This window comes from Chelonoidis abingdonii, chromosome 5, assembly GCF_003597395.2.
Source record: "Chelonoidis abingdonii isolate Lonesome George chromosome 5, CheloAbing_2.0, whole genome shotgun sequence".
NCBI classification, from domain to species: Eukaryota; Metazoa; Chordata; order Testudines; family Testudinidae; genus Chelonoidis; species Chelonoidis abingdonii.
Window position 1 is genome coordinate 123,583,462 of NC_133773.1, and position 15,877 is coordinate 123,599,338.

Consider the following 15,877-nt stretch of genomic DNA (forward strand, 5'->3'; position numbering starts at 1 on the left):
GGAAGTACTAGGTGCTTTGCAAGATCGTGACCTTTCTCTTTCTCCCTGAGAATCTTTGTGCCTTTTTTCTGCTATTCTTCCCCCCCGTGACTGGAAGAGCCTCCCTAACCTTGTTTGCCACATGACCTTGCTCTCCTCCTTCACCACTTGCTTCACTTTCCTGATCTGTCACTCTTGTAACACTTGTCCTCCTTGAGCCACTTTTATCATCCCTAGTCCTGTTATATCTCATTTAGGTAGTTAAGCGAATCAGGGCAGGACATGTCATTACTACATTGGCCCAAAAAGAAACATTTATCCTTAAGGCATTAGACAAGAAGTCATTTATGTTTATAAATTAATTGCTCTGAGATCATCCAATGAAAAGTGCTTTCTAAGTAAGATCCTGTGTGCTTTATGGCGAATAAAGACCTATGTTATGGGACAAGGCCAGCCCTGACTTATGTAGCTGAGCTGCACCGAGTGCTGCAGCAAACTCAGTATCCTGCAGCAATGCTAGTAGACTAGAAACTCGTTCGACATTTTTCATTTGATGTTATCAAATATTTCTAGCAATGTCCCCCCGTATGAAAATATAGAATCAGTGCATATGATTTATTTGCATTGTGGCAGGATTCCACTTCTGTGAGGCTTAGGAGCTGCCCAGCAGACTGCACGGTTGGCAGAGGTGTGCAGTTGCATGAGGGACAGAACAAGTCAAAGTGTGGCTTATGTTAAGGAAAGTAGGTAGAGCAGGGGTAGGCAACCTATGGCACGTGTGCCGAAGGTGGCGCGCAAGCTGATTTTTAGTGGCACTCACACTGCCCGGGTCCTGGCCACCAGTCCAGAGGGCTCTGTATTTTAATTTAATTTTAAATGAAGTTTCTTAAACATTTTAAAAACCTTATTTACTTTACATACAACAACAGTTTAGTTATATATTATAGACTTACAGAAAGAGACCTTCTAAAAACATTAAAATGTATTACTGGCACGCGAAACCTTAAATCAGAGTGTATAAATAAAGACTTGGCACACACCTTCTGAAAGGTTGCCGAACCCTGAGGTAGAGACTTAGAGTGGAAGAGGTTTCCCATTCTCGCTCCTAAGCTGTGCGTCACTCCATTAGCATAGGGCTTGTGAGTGCCTCATGGTAGCCACTCTCCTCAACCACACAACTTAGAAGATGCACAGAATTCCCCTGTCAAGGTAGTCCTCCACTGAAGGCAGCATGGCCCAGTGGGTAATGGGAATCACTGGAGTCTACCCCCAGCATTGCCACTGGACTGCTATGTGACTGTGACCAAGTTATTTTGCCTGCTTGTACCTTGGTCTCCACATTCATGAAAGGTAGCATCTTAGAAATCTAGGGGTAGAAGCACTAAAGTAAGGTCTAAGGAGTAATACTATCGGTCAGACTTTTTTGCCCCGCATTTGTGGGGAAAATGGATCAGTAGGGCAGATTGCTTCTGAATCATAAATTATCTACTTTCACTACTTCCCATTGCGTGCTTTGAAGGGCATCAGGAAAGAGACACAAAAAATACCCTTGTGGAAAAGGGAGGCAAAATGGTAGATGGACTAGCTGAGGGGTTGGAAGGTGGCCATTTTTGTTGTTTATGTGGCACAAATCAAGATTTCTGATCACCTGTTGTGTGATCCCACAATTGTGTTATTTCTGTCTGAAGTATTTACATCAGCACCCTGGCCATAGTATCTCAGCGCGTCAGTCTTTAATGTATTTATGCTCACAACAGCCCTGTGAGGTAGGCAAGTGCTGTTATCCGCATTTTACAGATGAGGAACTGAAGCACTAAGTTACTTGTCCAACATTACACAGGAAGTCAGTGGAAGAGCAGGGCATTTAACTCAGATCTAGTGCTAGTGCTTTAATCACTTCAAACCATTCTTCCTCTCCATCAGTGCACCTGGGCATTAACTTTTATTATTAGCTTATGCAACCTCTCATTTAAACTTTTTTCTTGAAAATGTATTATGCGCTCCCACTTGCAAACCCTTATTTATGTGAGTAGTCCTTACGCACAGGAGAAGATCCATTGAAGTCCATATCTCTACTCATGTGAATAAGAGTTGCAGGAATGGGCCACAAATATTTTAGTCATTGAGAAAATGCTCTGAGAGATTAAAACTTGTTTTAATTTTTGTCTTTGCTTAGATCCTTTGGGAAGAAGAGAGAGCAGAAAAAGGGTTGTCTAAGAAGCAGTCTTTTGTAGACCTAGGATGCGGAAATGGTCTACTGGTTCATATTCTGAGCAATGAAGGGGTAAAAATAATCATTTTTTTCAAAATAGTGGAGGTGTTTATTATTCTCATTCTCTCTTTCCTTTATCTGGCATGTTTGATAGCTGGAATGCACTTCGTTAATGTCACTAAAGCATTGTTTTGAATCTCTGCAGTTATCAGGGGGGAAAAAAACTGATTAGAAGCTTTTTGTTAGTATAAGTGGTTCTCCATTAAATGAACTTGTTTTCTGCTCAAGTCTAATATATAGGAAAAGAAACAAAATGTAATTATGCAGCCTAATCATGCTATGGGTATAGAAAGATGAGAAATAACTTAAAATCACCAAAAACTTCAGGGTCCCGAAATGAAATCTTTTTTGTAATTTGTTAATTATCAAAGCCACAGTGGGCTGGGGCTTTAAAATGGAGTTTGTTTGACTGCATCAAAAAAGGAAAGTAAGTAATATAGTGTGTACTAAACGTATCAGAAACTGTACTTTATGGCACAGTCTGTGGGTTTAGTTGTTGCCTGTACTGCCTTTTTGGATTCAGGGTGAACACTTCTGGACTGACAGCTCTCCACACCAACTTGATCCTTGGAAAGAAAACTAACTAGTTCACTGCAGGATTTATCCCTTAACAGTAGTGATTAAGCTGATTTCCTTGGCAGCTGGCCTTGTTACCCTGCCATTTAACCCAGCAGGAATTATATAACAGCTGACATTTACTGGTAGTCAGAAGATTAAATGAGCCAGAGAACCCATGCTCTGGATTTAATTTTGCTACGGTAATTTGTATCTCAGAAGAAGGGAAGTTAGTATTGAAGTCAAAGTCCAACAATTCCGCAAAACTAGAAGATATTTTTCCGTATCACTACAAATGGTCGTGTAATTAATCGTGAGAAAGACTGGCAGTACATGGTGCTTGTGTGCATGGAGCATAACAAAGTGTAGGTCCTCGAGGCTGATTTTTATCAAACGTTTGATGCAGACAAAAATTGGAAAGAAGAGTTCTATGTGATGCAAGAAAATCCCATGAATTTCAGTGTCTGGCTGTTTCATCTCAGCACATTTTCTTCATCATTTTTAAGAAATATTCAAAAAGGAAGTTAATGGTTATTAAAAATATTTATAGGACTTTAGGCATTTCATGAAAAACATTTTTAAAATTTCAAGATAATGTTTACTTCATTGATCAGATGTAACGTGGGACTCTCAAACTGAAAGTCAAGTTGGTAATTTATTCCTTGTTTCTTAGCTTAGCATGCAGCCATAGCACCTCGTGGTGAGATCCTGTCAGATACATGCTTAACAAGTTTGGTCAGAGTCAGTACTTGGATGGCAAAGGAACAGTTTTGTGGTGTTGCGCAGTCCTGTTGTGTTTCACAGAGGTGGCTGCATGTCAGTGTGGATCAAGTTATCCCAGTATTTAGTTTGTATCTTGATTTGGGACAAGTGTGTATGAAGTTTTGGGATGAAAGACGTGCTTATAAATACAAGATATTATGTTTTTATTTTTTAACCAATTATTAATCCCAATATTTCAGTACCCAGGTAGGGGAATTGATGTCAGAAGAAGAAAAATATGGAACATGTATGGACCACAAACACATTTAGAGGTATTGTAAAAATCAGACCTACAGTAACTTTTTATTTTTATTTATTCATCATTCATTGCTTCAAATTATTTAATTTAGCATGAATATACGAGTACTGCTCTGTCAGTTGCAGTGTGATGGTTCAACATAGTCAGGTTTGTAGGTTGTTGGCAAGGAAGTTTGGGGTTAGGATGGCTGTTTCATGTTGTATCCATGCATATGCTGTATTTCTCTCCAGTGGTCAGTTATAAGAACCAGCATAGGTAACTTCCCCATCACACACACAAAATAAATACAATCTTTGATCTTGAAAGATCAGAGCTTATATAGTGGTGGCACAGCAACACCTCATAGTGCTAGCCTCAAGGAAATCGAAATTCAAAAGCTTTTGGCTTACTCTTGAGATGTTCATAATAGAATCACTGTGGAAATGTTTCCAGCCACAATCCTCTTGCAGTGCTGTGTGCCATTTTGGAGCAGCATTATTGTTCAGTCTTAAAAGGAACAATCATCTGCTATACTTATTTTATAATAAGCCATCACACTAATAGCCTGCAGCAAACTGGACAGGAAAATGGGTCTGAAAGGGATTATCTTTCAAATTCCACATTAGCATTTTTAGGAGAACAGAAACAACTAGAACACAGGAACATTCACTTTCAATCCAACTATGCATAGTCTTCTGTGTATCAAATCTTCATGTTGATTGATAGTTACCTTGTTCCTAAGTTTCCTTGTTTTCTTTTCACTAAACTCCTGAAATTGACTTTCCCTGTTTCCACTCTCTCAAAAGTACTCTAAGGTTTCCCTAGATTCAGCTGCTTAAAAAAACCAAACTCTCTATACAGTTGTGTTCTAGTTGAGGCTGTTGATTAACATATGTCAATAGTTCAGTATAACTTTTCCCCACACATTTAAAAAAAAACCAGGAATTTCAGTGTCAAGGGTTGATATTAGCTTCAATCAGGCCAGCAGATTTTATACAAGTCATTGAAGATCAAGGTGCTAATTTATTACACGCAACTCTGCTAATTCACTTCAGTGCTGGCATGCATCATCCCTGCTTTTCCAGTCTCCATCCTTGAGTACAGAGACCGTCAGTTGTATCGAACTGTTTAGTGGCTCTCAAGTGTGCACAAATAGAGACTGAATGTGACTCTCACAGTTGTTTTCCCATGCAGTCCAGAGCCAGAATTTAAGCCAAGGTTTTGGGAAGTAAAAGTCTAGAGAGCAAGACAATGTACTATTTCAGCTCCCATATATTACATCTAGTCACTTCTGAACTAATTAGTCATATTCTGTTCTCTCCTGTTACGTATTAATTCATTTAGGCCCTGCCCCATGGAAGTCATTGGAAGTTTTTTCCCATTCACTTTTTTGGGCTCAGGATCAGACCATAAGGGCACCATCTTGTGCAGTGCAGAGCACCCTGAACTCTCATGAGCTTTTTTAGGAGCTGAGAGAACTCAACACAGTGCTTTGCAGCATTGGACCCTTAATTGTGTAGTGAGGGGACAAGAAGGAAAAGTATCTTTTCCTTTTGCTCTTTCATTTTTATTAATCTTGTACATTTTTTTTTAAATGTGCAAGTAATTATGTTACAGTCTTGGTTAAATGAACATAAAACGGTTGCAAATATGAACACAAGCTATGGCAATTATATTTAAACATTTGAAATAAATGCCTTATAAAAATTGTTTGGTGGAGGAGAAGATTGCAAAACCTTATTTCATCACATGCATTTGTGGCTAAGGGAATTTTAAATTACAGGGTTTGTAAAAGAAGAAACCACCTGTTCATAGCATCTTTGTGTTACCCTCAGAGGTTATTTAATTTAGCTTGATTTTTTTTTTTTTTTTAAAGCACAACTTGTAGTATGGATATTGCAATCTGTGGCATGAAGTGCCAATACTGAAATTATTCATGAATGTGACAGGTGCCAACCTGCTGTCAGACATGATGAATAAAAATCTGATTATGGATAATTATTTAAATGCAGAATACAGCACTGCTAATCCATACTGTTTCAAAAATGAACAATCAAAATTAAAATAGTGTGTGGGTGGTAATTTGTTTATCAGAACATAAAGGCATTTACCAAACATTTTGGTTTAGTATATTTGGATGAGCTTATATGGAGCATTTTCAGGAACGTGTGTGTGTGTGTGCGTGCAGCACGTGTGTCTGTAATGTGTATACATACATGCGCACACACTGTATATAAAATGAAGGCACTGATAGTGACTCCAGAGTTAAGGCTGTATAGAGACTTTCATTTAAAGAAGGATTAAAATCTTTCTGTGTTCAGTTTCCATCTCTGACCCAGTAACTCTTCAGGGGACTGTTAATTTTTCCATGGAAATTTTGAGAAAAAATATACTAACTTTTATGAAGAAACATTTTAAAAAATGCCTCCTTTTTAAAATGTAGCTCTCTTCCTCCCTGGTCTTTGGATTCCTCTTGTGAAATAGAGAAAATTGGAGTTTGTGGCTTTCTCACGTGTGCTGACAGCATCTTGGGCATTGGCCACTCTTGAATTTTTAAATTAAACCAATAACAGTTCCTGCTCTTGTTCAGGATACCTTATGGAGTGTCTCCAACATTAGTTATTGCACATTCTCAATGGCAGTAACATGGAAGAAAGGTGTCAGGAGCTGATGCCTCAGTGCAGATGTGGTGAGTGCCCACACAGCCCTGCTCTCCCTAATTAAAGCTCTCCTCCTCCCCGCCTCAAAATCCTTTTCCCCAGCTCCCACACACATCCTAGCAACCCCCTGACTTTGTGTGTGCTAGGGGGCAGCTCTGTGAAAAGTTGAAGGGGAAAAGAATAGTGATTCTGTAGAGGTGTGATAGGGTGTACACAGATGACATCAGGGTGAGTAGCCATGGGGGAAGAGGGGAAAAACCGGATTTCATTTGAGGTGGTCTTGGGGAGGGGAAGCAGACTAGAGAAGCTGAATTCTGATGAATCACATGCTGATCTAAGGCCTGGATCCTTCAAATTGAAGTAACCGGGGCTCTCTGTGGACAAAAGAGTCTGGCCAAGCAGATTGCAAGATTGTGATCAAAGAGGACAAGTGGCACAAGAAAAGTGGTGGGAGAGGAATACGATCAAATGTATATAATTTTATAATTATGTTTATTGCTGTTTTTGTTGTTGTTATAGCGTCCTCTCTGACTAGTTTTACGTCTGACTTGTTTTATGTGTTTCTACTATTGCCTTATTTATGCTTTGCACCAATAAGACATCATTGCATGGCAAAAGTATTTGTTCTTGGTTCAGATCAGAAAAATATTGGCAGTTCACATTCGCTGTTGCTGTGTCCCTCAAATCTATTTTAGCGTTTATACTGCTGCCCTCACTGTGTCAATGTGGCAAATACAATAGTTCTAAAAAATTTGGGAACGAAATGTATTTTATTTTTTTAAGGAATGTGCAATCAGACCAGATGACAGTTATCTCTTTCCAAATGTTGACTGGCTAATAGGAAACCATTCAGATGAGCTAACGCCATGGATACCTGTAATTGCAGCTAGGTATGGAAAAAAGTTTCTGCTAATCTCTACAATATACCCGCACTGGGAGAACTGTATACTTTTGCTTCCAGTGTTCATAAAACGATTTGGTGGTCAGTGATCTCATTGCAGGACTGGATGGGATTGGTGTTTAACAGAGCAGTTGCTATTCACAAAACACTTATCTCTGTAGGTATCCCGTTAGGAAGTATGAGAATAGGGTTCCTGTGCAGAAGCATTTCTCCATCATAGAAAGCTGCAATAGCATAGCATCTCTCCAGTTTTTGTGGCATGAGAAATCTAACTAGATTTTATTCTTAGATTTAAGTCCTAATCCTGCAAGCACTTACTATCAAGTCTAGTGCTTACTACCTTGAACCGTCCCACTTACTACATCCAGCAGCAAGAGTTTGCAAGCCTTGGTTCTGCCTTGGTCCTTTGGTATTAAATTAAACTGGGATGATAAATCTCTAGAGCAAACACTCAAAATAACCAGTGACTATTACACTTAGAGGAGCACTGAAGGAGGAACATACACCTCTACCTTGATATAACGTGACCCGATATACCACGGTAAAGCAATGTTGTGGGGGGGACTGCGCACTCCAGTGGTTCAAAGCAAGTTCAATATAATGCAGTTTCACCTATAATGCGGTAAGATTTTTTGGCTCTTGAGGGCAGCATTATATCGAGGTAGAGGTGTATTTATACTGGTTGATCTAGAAGCTCTGTCACTCCATTAAAATGATTATTTGTTGCTTGTATCTGAAGGTGTGTTGACTGTTTCATACAGCCACTTAATAAAATTAGCTTTCTATAACTATTATTCAGTAAACAATAATCCTTTTTGCAGGTCTTCTTATTCTTGTTGCTACTTTGTACTGCCTTGTTGCTTCTTTGATTTCCATGGAAAATATAACCGAAGGCAAAGCCAGAAGACACAGTACAGAGAATATCTTGATTTTGTTACAGAAGTAGGGTTGGAATGTGGCTTCAGGGTGGAAGAAGACTGCCTTAGAATTCCCTCAACGAAAAGGGTAATTTCTAATGACATTTTAAAATGCTGCCAGCTATTTATGACACATGTATGTTTGTTCATTATGCTTGTGTTGGAGAGGCAGGCCACAACAGATTAGTACATAACTGCAGACAATATTTTCCATACAAAGGCTAAAATCATGCATCTGTCTCCTGCATGGTCTGTCACATCTCACTTAGTGTCACAAAAAGGGGCCTACAGGAAGCAAAAGGGGCTGTATCATTTTGTAGTGCTACATAATCGTATGCATATTAGTGGAATGCAAATCTTATTGTATATCTGCTTTTCCCATATAGTCTCCTCCTGCCTTTGTTTGTCCCATAGCATTTAGGTTGTTTGTCCCTTGCTGCATCCCATAAAATTCAGATTGTAAGAACCTTAAAATAGGAACCCATTTTTAGTCCTGATCCTGCATTTTTAGTCCTGGTCTTTTGGGTAGCGACGGTAAAGATGAACACCTTTGGTGCAGTATAAATAGTAATTTTATTTATTTTTGTTAATATAGGTATGCCTCATTGGGAAGTCCAGAACATATCCACCTCTGCAAGAGGATCGAATCGATAAACAGAGAACACAGTATATTAACAACCGTCAGTCCTACACTGGGGTCACATCAGACAAAACAGTTGGATCTAATCAGTGTGACAACCATCATGTTGTAAACTGTGTGGTTGACCAAGCAGTAGAGTTGGAGTGTGCTGCAAACAAGACAAAGACAGATGGTGACAGGGTCTGGTTGTCTGGATTTCAACCCAGAGAAAAAGTAGAACAAGTCAGGAACTGTGCTGCTCTCCCTCGGGATTTTGTAGATGATGTGGTTTTGACCGTGGCAAGTTTACTGTTAAAAGCAACCCAAGAGAAACCATGGGATCATACACTTGACATACGTTTGAACACCTGGAATAAAGGAGGTAAGATTGTTCTTAACATGTAATGTGCATTTCATACAATAATGCTTGCTATTAACATTTACAGTTTTGCCACTGCCAATACATAGCATTACAATACTTTTCATGGTATTTCCTATGGCAAATATACAGAATATTCTTTGGAAACTCTTTACTGCTGTAATCCCTGTAATTGGTAATACACTAATTTTAATAAATTGCAAAGTCATTTGCAAAAATTTCTCTGCTAACCTCCTTAGATGCCATACCATTGAGATTTGTATCTATTCATACCCTTTTGTTTTTTTAATCATTTGCTAGATTCTTTTTTTCACATTTAAATACTGGGTGATGAGTTAATTTTTTAAAAGTAAAAATATAGACTACTTTACATTTCATTGGTGACAATTTTAAGGCTACTTTTTGAAAGCCTGTCTGCAAATGCTTAAACTATTTCTTGATTTTAGTAAGGTTTTTTTGACGCAGTCCACATGACATTCTCATACACAAACTAGGGAAATGTGGTTGAGATTAAATTACTACAAGGTGGATGCAAAACTGGTTGAAAGACTCTGCTCAAAGACTAATTATCAATGGTTCACTGTCAAACTGGGGGGAATGTATCTAATGGGGTCCCGCAGGGTTTGTCCTGGGCCTGGTACTGTTCAATATTTTCATTAATGACTTGGATAGTGGAGTGGAGAGTATGCTTATAAAATACATGGATGAAACCAAGGTGGGAAGGGTTAGCTCTTGGGATGACAAGATTAGAATTCAAAACCACCTTGACACATTGGAGAATTGGTCTGAAATCACAAGATGCAATTCAATACAGTACTACACTTACAAAGGAAAAATCAAATGCACAGTTACAAAAGGGGGACTAACTGGCTGGCTAGGTGGTATACTGCTGAAAAGACCCTGATAGTTATAATGGATCAACCAGCAAAACATTTCTGCTGCTCTGGAGAGAAACCATACAAACTAACTCCAAAAATATCCTGTAGCTTCCTCTAACTGCAATGCTGAGATACCATGCTGCAGTGTATAGATTCTGCTTTTAATTATGCTGGTCTGGTGAGCTGACATTCCTTTTTTAATGGCTATATTATTGTTCACTGCAGAAAGTCTTTCCTTGAGGGAAGTAGCAGAACATTTAGACAAAGAGACTTTAAAGAGATTAAAGAATGAATATGGAGGCCTGCAGACATTGCTCAGGAACAATCATCAGGTGTTTGAAGGTAAAGAAGAGAGAGATTTTCATTGATCATCTCTCATTTATATTTTTCTGACTTGACTTACATATAATTGAAAGATTACTGGATTAGATCTTCAAAATACTGAGTACACTTCCTTGATGAGCAGAATTTTCCTTATTTATTCCTATGGTATTTCCTAAAACTTCATTTATAGATCTTTCCTTTGATGGGTAGGGCAGAATGAGATTGCCTTGCTAATCAGTCAGCTGGTACTGGATGAGCTATGCATCTGGCATGCTTTCCTGTACAGACCTTTTCCCCCTTATTCACCTGTTACTGTAGCAGGAATTCTCAGCAGGATGCCACACTTGGACTAGACTGAAGAAAACTCTCTCCCTCTCCCACACAGTGGTGACAGGGTTGAAGGAAGTCAAGTGAAAATTAAGAAAGTCTTCTGGAGCATCTCATTAAGACTGTCTGGACTTAACAAGCACTACAGAGAAAAATGCCAACACAAAAGACAACTGGTCTAGACTAGAGCCTCTAATTATGTGAGGCTTGACAGATTTACACAGGCTGCAATAGCCTGGCAGAATAGGAAGCTAACAAGAAAATATATATATTTTTTAATGTTCTGTTGATTTTCTTCAGTTTTCTTTTTGCTGCTGTCATTGTAGGATTTTTGTGGCATTGCCTCGCTGCAGAATAATACTCAAAACTAGCACTTTCAAACGTTGATGCATAGGTTTGTATAATGTTAATTTATAAAGATTTTTCAGTTCTTGGATCCAGTAGTCCCATGTTAGCAGAAATATGGGAGTCAGCTGACCCATGACAATTGTCCAGAGTGTCACCAGGTACAAGTGGATTAACTGGTAGGTTGCCAGAAAATATGTATTCTTCTTGTTTTATAGAGAGAAAGTAGGTAGAAGCTTACTGGTAGTTCCAGTCTATAGCAGTCCAGAGGAATAATATGAAACCCCACACATTGTTACATCTACACGAGGACTTTCTATGGTATTAGTCTTAGCCCTGGGAAGAGTTAGATACCACAGAGATTGTAAACATGTGTGCCTTCTGTTGCTACCATCAGTGGAACTTTGTACCATCATTGGGAAAAGTGCTGGTGTTGACAAGATTGGAGATGGATCAGAGTTAACACCCACTGAGAAGAGGCAGTTCACACATGTCCTACGGGTTAATTCTGCCCTTTCCGTGGATGATCATCTTATGTGGTGAAACTAGTCAAGTTCCACTACAAAGCAAGATGGGACAGGATTTGGGACACCCAGTAGGAGGTGAGTTCTCCTGTTTGCCTTATGCCAAGCTCCTTGGGGGCTGGCTGTCTGCATGCTACCTGAGGAGAGGAGATTTGGATAGGGAACTGGGAGAATGCTGCGCCGCTTCATGGGAAGGGGATGTGGGTGCTCTCTCCTTTTATACCAGTGTGTTCTGGGATGAAGTGTCCTTCATGTCGCTCCCAACACCATGCACAATCAAGGCCATTAGCAACATTGCTTGAAACAACATTCACACAGTTCGTGACGCAAGACTGAGTGTAGTTATGGACATCTGGTGGCTCAATTTCTTTTTCTGACAAAGAAGATCCGAAACAGCAGAGATGCAAAAAGAATAAGTAGAAAGAAGCTTAAAATTACAAATCTGTGCTGGCATTTTATAGTTACATATTTGGTCCAGTTTGGGACTAACATCTTGGAATGATTGAACCTGATCTTACATGCTAACTGTTCAATTCTCTTTGAGTTTTGAGAGAGATGGTAAAGCTTAAACTGATTTTACTTTCAAAAACTGGAAAAATGCATTCATATATATTAGCTTATCACCAGGTCAAAAAGGTACAGGAGCAGCCTCTAATTACATGGGCTAAGTGGCATAAAGACAATAGCTCCTGGAAACTTGCCAATGATTGTTTATCTCCTCTTCCTTCCTACTTCCTTCTTTCCTCTCTTTTCTTCTTCCTCTCTTGTGTATTAACTTGCTTTCTGTCCTTCCCCCCCCCCCCTTATTCATATAAAATTCAGTATAGCGTCACAGATACGTATGTACAGTTTCTGGCCCTGATCCTGCTAGTGCAGCAGTTCTCAAACTTGGGTCCTGAAGCCTGAATCCCACCACCCAGGGCCACAGTTGCCCAAGGGCTTCAGCTGTGGGCGTTGGGGTTCAGGTTACAGGCCTCCTGCCTTGGGCTGAAGCCCTGGGCTTTGACTTTGCCTTTCCTCCCCTCTTACCCCCCGCCCCCCCCCGCCCCAGGGCTGTGGGGCTCAGGCTTTGGTCTCCCCTCCTGGGGTCATGCAGTAGTTTTTGTTGTCAGAAGGGGATCATGGTGCAATGAAGTTTGAAAACACCTATGCTAATGAATATGGCCAAGGCCCTTTGTGCCTGATGCAAAACTCCATAAATTTCAGTGGAACTCCATGCAGACACAAAAATATACTCACATGATCCAATTTGAGGATCAGACTCTAAATTTCTTCAGTGTAGCATGCTTTGGTGCACCATTCTCATTGCTGAAGATTCTCATTTACGGATTGAGAAATTAGCTTTTTATTGCGAATTAGTTTTTAAAATGTGGAATAATGCAGTATCAAAAGAAAGAGAGAACATGTGCAGGATTGCCATCTATAGTGTTTAGCTCCTGGCAAAAGGAAGGTTTAAGCTGCAGAAAAATGTTTAGGGTAAGGCATTAGTAAAGAGGATTACTTGCAAATACCAGGTTTCTCTGTTACTTATACTTGTTGTATGTATTATAGCACCTTTTTACTTGGGGATCTCAAAACACGGTACAAATCCTTAATTATCCTTGAGATACCCTGGTGAGGTGGATACGTGACATATACTTTGCAGGTAGATGGTTGAACTGGGGCACAGAAATTTAAATGATGCTTAGCCCATAAAGCAATAGATAAGTATATTTGTAGAGCCCTGCAAATCTGCGGATGTCCGCGGATATCAGCATACCATATTTATGGATCGCGGATCAGATGCAGATACAAATTTTGTACCCATACAGGGCTCTATATATTTGTTCTGATGTTAATAGTATTGTATTTATTTATTTAAATGTCTCACATTGTGTGTGCGTGTGCACACACACACACACCTGCACATGCTTTTGTATGATTTATTTATAAAAATCAAAATTAAATGTAAAAAGATGTTAAATGACTTCCCTGAAATTACATGGTATTAAGGGAAAGTGGTGGAAGAATTAACTCCTCATTTCTAGTTTTCTCCTGTATTCCACAAACACTTCCTTCTCTACAGTGGCCTTGATCCAAAACTCAGGGAAGTCAATTGGAGTCTTTCCACTGATGACAATGGACTTTGAATCAGGTCCCAAAAGGTTAACCTATTTGTTTGAAAATTGCCCTATGAATAAACAAAGTTGTTTTCCTTTTATAAATAGGTGCCCAGTGTTTCAAGCCAAGACTTTTCATTACAGGGCTAACTCCACCTCTTGTTTGAGTTGGGCTTTCCCAACATTTATGTATTATTTATGCCATTTAAAGAGAGGGATGTTACTTTCCAGTATCTGCATCTCTTCAAGGGGTACCTCTGTATTTCTACACATAGGGTTTTATTATTTATATACTTATTTATTTGCTATACCCTGTAGGATAGTTTAGATCCTAATCCTAACCACTGTCTACAAATGAGTCAGCTCAGCACAGACTGCATAAAGTGCCTAAAACTGTTCTATATAACAATGACAGGTTTCAGAGTGGTACCCGTGTTAGTCTGTATCAGCAAAAACAAAGAAATCTAATATACACTCACTTTGTTATCATAGTACATATTTTTATTCACAGATGACCAGTGTCATCCGTATAACCTCTAGTAATGGCTTATATGCTTACTTTTTTTTTTTTTTTTTTTTAAAAACCCTCAGTTCTAAATGGAAGAGTTCATATTCGTGATTGGAGAGAAGAGAAGGCCTTAAAGCGAACCAAGCCAGAAGTAAAACGAGGATTTTCTGCTGAAGCTTTTAAAACACGTCTCTGCTGGTTTTTCACCCACCATCCTGACGGCTGTTCTCTGACTTCTGAATCTTGTCCATATGCTCATGGAACTGAGGAGCTGAGGCAGTCTCAGATTATGAAAAAGAAAAAGCACCCATAATAATAAAGTACTGTTGGTTACTCTTAATAAGTACAAATAAGTGGATTTCTGATTAATTTAATGGACTGCTGAATGCATGAAGAATGTATAAGGTTAAATCTCTATTTATTTATGTGTTCATTGTATTTATCCAGTTTCTAATAAGTCCTTTTCTAATTTTAAGTGGTTGTTTTTCTTTTTTAGGGATTTTTATGGACAACTGTGAAAATGTTGAAATCCAGATGAAAATGTCCATGATTTATTTTTTTTATTTTATTTTTGGTAACATCCTTGAAGTATAGGATTTTACATTTTAAAAACAATTGTGGTCTGACTGCTCAATGGTTATTATGTTTTGTTCAAACAGAAAAGTAAAACCAACTTTTAAAATCTCAGCACAGTCTTCAAGATCTTTGGCTGATTATCTGTACAAGGATGTATCAGCCTCCCCAGCAAGTCAGCCATTTTGTCATACAATCTTTGCTTGAGGCTGTCTTTTTGTGATAGGATCCTGAGCGTCTTTCGGCTCAGAAATAGCTCACAGGTAAAAAAATAAAGGGGCATCAGGGAGTGAGGAACATGGGCTTTTCCTCTGCAAAAAGCTAAGGGAGAGCGCCCTGCCTCTCTTTGATTTGGGGGAGCAGCCCCTTTTCTGCTTGCTGGTGCAGTGAGAGTCCTCCTCCTCCATTTCAATCTGTGATAATCATTGTGGGTTTTTCTTTTAAAGCAGGGGTGGGCAAACTTTTTGGCCTGAAGGTTGCAAAAATTGGGGTTGTAAAACTGAATGGAGGGCCAGGTAGGGAAGGCTGTGTCTCTTCAAACAGCCTGGTATCCACTCCCTCCCACTACCCATCCAACCCCTCCCCCCCCCCTGCTCCTTCTTCCCTGACGTTCCCCTCCTGGGACCTCCCACCCCCATCCAAGCCTGTCCCGACTGCCCCGACCCCTATCCATACCCCTGACAGGCTCCCTGGGTCCTCCACACCTATCCAACCTCCCCATTTTCCATCCCGTGACTGCTCTCCCTCCCCCAGAACCTCCGCCCTGTCCAACCACTCCCTGTCCCCTGACTGCCCCCCAGGACCTCCCACCCCTTATCGAACACCCTGGCCCCCTTACCATGCTGCTCAGAGCAGAATGTCTGGCAGGCGCACCACCTGGACGGATCTAGACATGCTGCTGCTCTGCTTGGCAGGAGTGCACCTCTCTGCTGCTCGGCGTGGCTGCGGGGGAGAGGCCAGGGGCTAGCCTCCCTGGCCGGGAGCTCAAGTGCAACGCAGGATGATCCCATGGGCTGT

General features: G+C 39.9%; 1 protein-coding gene across 6 annotated transcripts in view; it reads left to right on the forward strand.

Annotated features, from left to right (window-relative positions):
* Positions 1-14,974, forward strand: part of TRMT44 (tRNA methyltransferase 44 homolog) — a 33,543-nt gene extending 18,569 nt beyond the window's left edge. For 4 of the 6 annotated variants that reach the window (XM_032767225.1, XM_032767227.1, XM_032767222.2 and 1 more), the window contains 7 exons: positions 2,156-2,263; positions 3,769-3,840; positions 7,250-7,356; positions 8,189-8,372; positions 8,880-9,285; positions 10,386-10,502; positions 14,371-14,974. In XM_032767225.1, the coding sequence (XP_032623116.1) occupies positions 2,156-2,263; positions 3,769-3,840; positions 7,250-7,356; positions 8,189-8,372; positions 8,880-9,285; positions 10,386-10,502; positions 14,371-14,600 (1,224 nt within the window). In that variant the 3' untranslated portion in view covers positions 14,601-14,974. The remainder of the gene's footprint in view (positions 1-2,155; positions 2,264-3,768; positions 3,841-7,249; positions 7,357-8,188; positions 8,373-8,879; positions 9,286-10,385; positions 10,503-14,370) is intronic. The other 2 variants (XM_032767223.2, XM_032767224.2) reach the window with 2 other exon arrangements.
* The last annotated feature ends 903 nt before the right edge of the window (positions 14,975-15,877 follow it).